This window comes from Manacus vitellinus, unplaced genomic scaffold (assembly GCF_001715985.3).
Source record: "Manacus vitellinus isolate BGI_N305 unplaced genomic scaffold, ASM171598v3 scaffold_0_pilon, whole genome shotgun sequence".
Taxonomy (NCBI): Eukaryota; Metazoa; Chordata; class Aves; order Passeriformes; family Pipridae; genus Manacus; species Manacus vitellinus.
Window position 1 is genome coordinate 17,569,705 of NW_021938789.1, and position 7,246 is coordinate 17,576,950.

Consider the following 7,246-nt stretch of genomic DNA (forward strand, 5'->3'; position numbering starts at 1 on the left):
GGGAGCTGAGCTGGGCACAGCCCGGCATCCCATGGCGGGTGTGGGACCTGAACCGGGAACATCCCAGCTGAGCACATTCCGTTGCTTCTGATGCTTCGGGACCTTTCAGCCGGTGTCAAACTGCTCAGCTAAAACCTCTACGCTGCCACTTTATAGAAATGAGCAGAACGAGCCTTTCCTGGCATCTTTAACTTCTGTGCACCCTTTCATGTTTTTTTCCCCCTTGCGCTGGAAATGTGCAAAGGAAGGTCCGCGATCCCCGAGCCAACTTTGAGCAGTCCGTCCGTGTGCTGAAGCACGCCAAGGAGGTCCAGCCTGGCATCATTTCTAAAACCTCCATTATGCTGGGGCTGGGCGAGACAGATGAACAAGTGTATTCCACAATGAAATGTAAGTTGGTGTTGAAATAGATGCCAGAATCCACAGATATGAATTTTATTGTGTTGGAAAACAGTTGTAAGCGTATTTACCTCTACATGCAAATCAGTTTGCCTGGTGCAGGAAATGTTTTCTAAATTCCATTGAAAAAGAAAAGTTTGGTTAAAGAAGACTGAATTTCTGAAATATTTTGCTTTCATATGGCTTCCAGAGTCAATTTGACGCGTAAATCCAGCTCGTGTTGACTTCAGTGGAAATTAGAACTATTTTTGTGTAACTGTATTAACGTTCTTATCTTGCAATACTTAAATAATGAGCTTGCAACATTATTGCCTTATTGTGCTTTCCTTTTTAGAAACAGCAGACCTGATTAAATTATTTCAGTTTATTTAGATGCAAAAATGTTACCATCCCTGGAGCTGTAGCATGTTCTTATGTTTCATGTAAATGTATTTTTAAGGGGACAGAAAACCATTCATGGTGGTAACTGAAAGTAATGCACTTGGAAGAAGTAGTTCATAAATGCTATGGCATTTCTCCCATATCCTGAAAGAATGTCTACCTGGCACTTTTATTTTGTGTACAGAACACATTTAGAATGCAGCTATATAGTCTAGTTTTGTTGCAGTTGGACCAAAAAATTACACTTCCTGGTTTTCCCATTCTTACTGCGTTGCGTTTCTGAGCCACAGGGATATGAAATTTCAGATTTGGTGCTGTTTGCCTTCAAGCCAAGTTCATGGATGTAAATGGAAGCAAACTGTTACCAGCCACATTCATTTGGTTACTGTAGTTTTGTTCCCCTTCTGTCCTCTGCCTGAGTTAAAGAGCAGGTAAATGTGCTGGTATTGTACCTGTTTCTTTACAGACCCATGTCAATGTAAACAGATTCCAGGTTAACAGTGAGTGCAGTGCTGTAATCAAGACATTGTCTTTTCTTCCTATTCAACGTGGGGCAACCAACCCACATAGCCAAAAAATACATGGAGATATTCATGCAAATTCTGATTCCTCAGCCATCCCTTTGTTCAGAACAGCCCTCTAGCTGCAGTAAACAGTTCTTCAGGCCAGCTGACTATCAAGTGTCCAGGTTTTTCCCCTGTAAATAGACTACCTGAACTCATTTGCTGTTTATTGACTCTGGTATATCCTACAATTGTAAAGACAAAGTTTATAAGATGCTGCAGGCATCAAAAAATACATCTTAAGTGTGTAAAACTGGCCATTTCCCCTGATTTATGGCACTTCAGAACTCTCCACATCTTTTCGACATCTAGTCTGTTGAAACAGTGAAGTGCCAAGTGCATGTGCACCCATCCATCTCTTATCAAATGAAGGCTCTGACATAAAGACACAGTGAAAGCAGCAAGATAAAGACAAGAACATGTCATCTCTGCAGTGAGACACGACTGCAGTGACCAGGGTATTCTCTTTAGCTCAGGCCCTGCAGCAGCGCAGAGCTCAGTGAGGTGTGTGGCTACTGTGCATGGAGGCTGCAAGTTTCCTTTGCACTGAGCAGAATGTAGCCCCCACAGGGTGCTGGGGAGTGAGCCTTGTTCAGACCTGGAAAGAGGGCTTTTTTTAATGGCTGACAATGCCTTGTGATCCTTCTGCCACTAACAATTTTGTTTTTACAGTGTTACGGGAAGCAGATGTAGATTGCTTGACCCTAGGACAGTACATGCAACCAACAAAACGTCACCTGAAGGTAAAAGTGCCTTTAATTTACAGGCAGAATTATAGTCTATACCTTGCACAGTCATCCTTACCCTAACTGCAGATGTCAGGAAAAATTTCCTTCCTTGTTTGGCCTGATAGTGTTCATCTGTTACGGACTCTTCACTAAAAATTACCTCAGGCATCTAACTCCTTCCATCTTCTGCAGACTTCCCAGTGCTAGTTTCTGCTGTTCGCCAGGGAGGCAGCTGGAGCTGAGGCATGATTCTGGAAAACAAGGGCTTCAGTGTATTTCTCAAGCATAATGGCTCAAGCCAGTGCCCCTTCACTGTCTCATAGGCTCTCCCTTAATGGTGCCACTTCAGCTGGGGAAATTACCATTTTCTGCTTCTGTGATCTGTCCAGAGTGTCACGCTCCGTTTTGTTCCTGTGTTTCACTAAAATAACTGTTAGTGAAGAGATCTCTAGGACTATCATGATTTTTTACTAACTTGGACAAAAGAAAAGGCTTGCTCCAAAGGACCATTCAAAAATAGAGTGAAGAAAATTCTAAACTTTTCAGTTAAATGTGAAAAGCAAATAAAATGCCTTATTTTGGTAGAAAGCAGAGAGAAAATACAGTTGGTGACTTGACTGCTCAAAGTTTTGGAGTAAAAAATTTTGAACTTGCGATATAACTGTGTTTCATTTCACTGTATGCCAGCTATAGCCATTTCCTTTGCATTAACACCTGATTAAAATTAATTCTTTTCACTCAGGTTGAAGAATACATAACTCCTGAAAAGTTTAAGTACTGGGAAAAAGTAGGAAATGATCTTGGATTCCATTACACTGCTAGTGGGCCTTTAGTGCGTTCCTCCTATAAAGCAGGTAAATTGCTGAAAGGCATTAGATTCTTCAGCATGTAACATTTTATTATATAAAATTAAAAGGGTGAAGCAATGTGCAGCAAACCTCACCTTAGCTCAAGGACACTCCATATTTGTGCAATTGCTGTGCTGCTTAAGCTAATTTTTTTTGCCAAACATATTTTGTACTGTACTTAATGTGTGAGGCAGGATAAAAGGTACCCAATTTGCAAGTTTTCCTTTACATTGTGCCTTTTGGATGCTTCCAGGTTTATTGGGACTCTTTGTTATTTGTGATGCAGTTTTGTTGCTTTAGGCAGAATTTATCTACAGTGCCTTAGAAATAATTGGACACCCTTATGGTAGTGCTTTTTCTGACACAGCACTGGGTATTAAGTAGCAGCTGACATTAATGAAACTGTTGTGTAGGTACAGCATCCTGCTTCTTCCGAAGGAGAAAGCAGAGGAGACTCATCTGGGGCACTGTGCTTCTCAGTCTGTTTTAATGCCAGCTCAAACGAGACTTATAGCAGGTTTCCCTATAACTTGCTGATACTTTATTAAATAAAATTAGTTTTTAATTAAACCAATTCACTTGCCTGTTGGAAAGCACAAAGCAGCAGAGCTATTTCATGAAATTGGACATGAGGAAAATTAGGATTTCAGGAGTGGCAGGGTTATGGGTTATGGTTTGGGGGTTTTTTTTAGATTCCTGCTATATGTATTGAAAGTGCTGTTGCATAGAATGGAACTACTATAAAATATTGGTAAGAACGTTCCTGCTGTAGAATAGAACACTCATGTTAAGTAAGAATGTGTCTTGTTTTGCCTTATTTTATTGAAATACCAACAAATAATTTCGGTGCTTTTTTTCCTTTTACTTAGGTGAATTCTTTTTGAAGAACTTAGTAGAAAAAAGAAAGACAAAAGCCATCTGAAAATGAGAGTGAACCTATTTAAAGCAGCCAGTTTTAAGGATCCTTTTTTCAGCATATAATTACACTCAGTTCCAGAAATGCAGAAGACCAGATGGTGAATATATGAACAAACTCACTATCTTTCCAGAACACTTTTCTCTCAACAAAACATGTTATTTCTCCTGGCAAGGCTACAACTACAGAGTACTTCTAGTGTTCAGCAAAAAGACAGAACATGATAGAAGCAATTTTAAAAGAGTGATGGAACTGAGGCGGAAGAAATAAATGTAAGCTGGAAAAAAAGATTGGGCAGATTTATCTGTCTGATACTGCCATCAGCATTGCTGCAGTTAATACCTGTGAGGATGCTGATAGAAACTTGAAAGGTACTGATACTTTGGTGTATCTTACCATTATGTAACACAAGCTTTCAGGGGCTCTGGGAACTATAGGAGTCCTAAAGAAAGATTTTGTACATGACAATGGACCAGAATAGGGCTATCTTGAACTACACCAGAGAAGGTGTGGTAATACTACTTCAGGAGGTGGTATTTCTTACCTGTATCTCAAGAAAATGAGCTGTACCATTCTGATAGCTGAAGCTTTTCTGATGCTTGCATGTCTTGAAGTGTGAGAGCCGTGGTAAATACAAGATACCAAGCTGAAGAAAACAAGTCCTTTGTGGCAAGACAATTGTAGATATCATATTATTAAAACCATTTGGAAAATCAGAGTTGGTGTAAGAGCATAAGTAGAGCCACCCCTGTTTGGGTTACATGACTGTAACAAACTTCAGTGAGTTGCACAGACACTTGTTCAGTATTGAGTGTGCAGAACTGCTGCTATTCTGTACTGTGCTTCTATTCTGTGGCTATTGTCTTGTCATTAAAGGAAAGTTGAAAACCTGGTGTTTGTGTTTGGTGGGTCTGGTTACCTGCCCCTTGAGGCTTGGTCTGGCTGGTAAATCTGAATGCAGAGAAGTGAACCACATCATGGGTGAAATGTGGAATCAACTACATATCACACTAACCTTAAGGAGAAATAAAAAGTGGCTTATGGTATACTTGCAGCAATAAATGCTTCTCTTTACAGCAATAATACCGATCACTGTCCCTCTCTAAGAATTCTCAGTGATGCACATTAGATACCAATTTTTGAACTGGCTTCACCTGTGTCTTCATGAAGTTACCTGGGAAACATTCCAGGAATTTGCTATCTGGTCCCAAACCTTCATCATGCAGGTAATTCTATGGCTGGCTCTAGTACTTTTCTAAACTACTGTAGTCTGTATGAAGGAGAGTAGACCCTCCATCCCCCACCAACTCAGCCAGATGGTAGAAGGAAGACAACTAACTGGCAAGTTAATATCTAGAGAAATTTGTTATGAACAATAATAAGATTATACCACTGCAGACAGTGATGTACAAATGATACTTCACAAAATGAAATAGAGGGGTTAATAAAGTATTATGAAGACAAATAACTTTAACCAACCAAGAAGGAATGTACTAATTCAACAGTGTAAGGGGAAGAGAAACCTGAACCATGAGGAACAGAGGGAAACAACAGAGGAACAAGTCTTAATAGGTATACTTTGTAAAGGCAGAAAGAAAGGCAAGGCTGCTTTTCTTTTTCAATAATATTAATAAATTTAAAAATAAAAAAAGTCTGACTGCTAGTCATGGAAAGACCAGGTATACTTTGAGCCAAAAATGCCTTGCTTCAGCTGAAGCACACTTGAGTACCAGAGCTATGGCAAGGAAATTCAATACTGCCTCCACTGCAGCAGACAGGGAGGAGTACCACATCAACTCCAAGATACTCACACATTTAACAGCTGCCTGCCTTTATTAGAGGTCCTACTGTAAATATAGGGTTTGACTACAGAGCAGAATTAACAGAGTATGACTGTAGCTTCTGCCAAGTTACTGCTCTTTCAGCATCTCAACACTAGAAATATAGAAAAAGGAATTCTGAGCCATACAACTATTACTGAACTGGAACAAGAAAACATTGCACAGTACTTATCTGTGTCTTCTTTACAGTGAGAAAAATAATGCTTCTTAAAACACAGACCAATACTACTTCATGTTAGAATTATGACTTGCTGCTGGGTGGTTCAGAAGATGATCTCATGCTCTTACACAACTGTCTACCACCTGTCTGGTACCAAGTTTCAGAAGCTACACAAGCTATTTTCCAACTGCATGTTTTGCAGTAGTTTCTGAGGAAAGCAAGCACACTTTGACTTCATAGACTGGAGGGGGTCTTTGTTTCTTTAACAGTGTTTGAAGACAAGTCCTAAAGTTCTTTTCCTAGTTACAAATTCCTGCTTTCACAGCCATCTTACTTCCCTATTGCCCATTCAGTTTTTCCATAACTATAGGTTAAAGCACCAAGCTCTCACAAACCTTCTTGTTGTAATTCAGCACAGGTTTCATGACTCTCAGTTTTGTTTCTGATGAAGTTTCCTGTTTAGTGACATTTCCTTTTTGTATGTCAATCACATTCTGTCAGTTTGTTTCACAAAGCAGCCACAAAATATTTTAAGAAACATTGTTCATCCTTGCAATCAGGAAAACATCAAAATGAGTTCTGGGAATAAGATGCCAAGTTGACACAGACTTTAAAAGAAGGAATAGCCTTTTTTAGCATCATTACGTCCATCTACTACACTGTGTGAAGCATAACTGTTATGCGTAGAGAATCGTTGCATCTTCCAGTGACTTCAAGTCCTCAGGTGAACCAAATACTCCAGCTTTGTTGATTTAAGAGCAATTTTAAATTCTTTTCTACTTGATGAATAACTAATATTGGTGTTCCCTTCATTTAAAAAGAAGCTGTCACATATTTATGCTTCCGTACTATGGCATGAGGCAACTTACTGCAGATGTTCAACATACAGTAGAAATGCTAAGCTCAATACAGCAAAAGCGTCATGAAAACTGACTACAGCATTCCTAAATCAGATAACTATTATTCTTTCCTGCATTGTTTTAAAACTAAGTTCCAACTTTAGCTGTTGAGCAAGATTACAGCACTGCAAGAACCTCAAGTGAGAGAAGTGTAAACTTGTTGGCCAGTACAAAAACCTCACCCTAACTGCTTCTATAGTAACGAGTCTTGGTTAAGAATGTGTGTTCTAATTCACTCACAATACTCTTGGCTCTTGTATTCCTGGCACCAGACTAGTTTTACCTGCATAAAGACTTGAACAAAGATACATGGAAGAAAATGGTACATCTTGCCTGTCATTTACAATTTGTCTATGTACATCTTGAGTAAGACCTAATTTATGCAGTCTGTATCATGCTATTCCTAGACTTGTATTAAATCTGGATTTGCTTTAGCTGTTGTATTCACATTTTTTGCAGTGAAAAACAGTGTTATTTTTATTAAGAACCTCATAAAAAGAATTCAGAGCAC

At 39.3% G+C, this 7,246-nt stretch overlaps 1 protein-coding gene across 1 annotated transcript in view; it reads left to right on the plus strand.

Annotated features, from left to right (window-relative positions):
- Window positions 1–4,728, plus strand: part of LIAS (lipoic acid synthetase) — a 10,585-nt gene extending 5,857 nt beyond the window's left edge. The window contains exons 8-11 of the mRNA XM_018068380.2: window positions 245–390; window positions 2,016–2,086; window positions 2,814–2,925; window positions 3,789–4,728. Of these exons, the coding sequence (XP_017923869.1) occupies window positions 245–390; window positions 2,016–2,086; window positions 2,814–2,925; window positions 3,789–3,841 (382 nt within the window). The 3' untranslated portion in view covers window positions 3,842–4,728. The remainder of the gene's footprint in view (window positions 1–244; window positions 391–2,015; window positions 2,087–2,813; window positions 2,926–3,788) is intronic.
- Window positions 4,729–7,246: the final 2,518 nt, after the last annotated feature.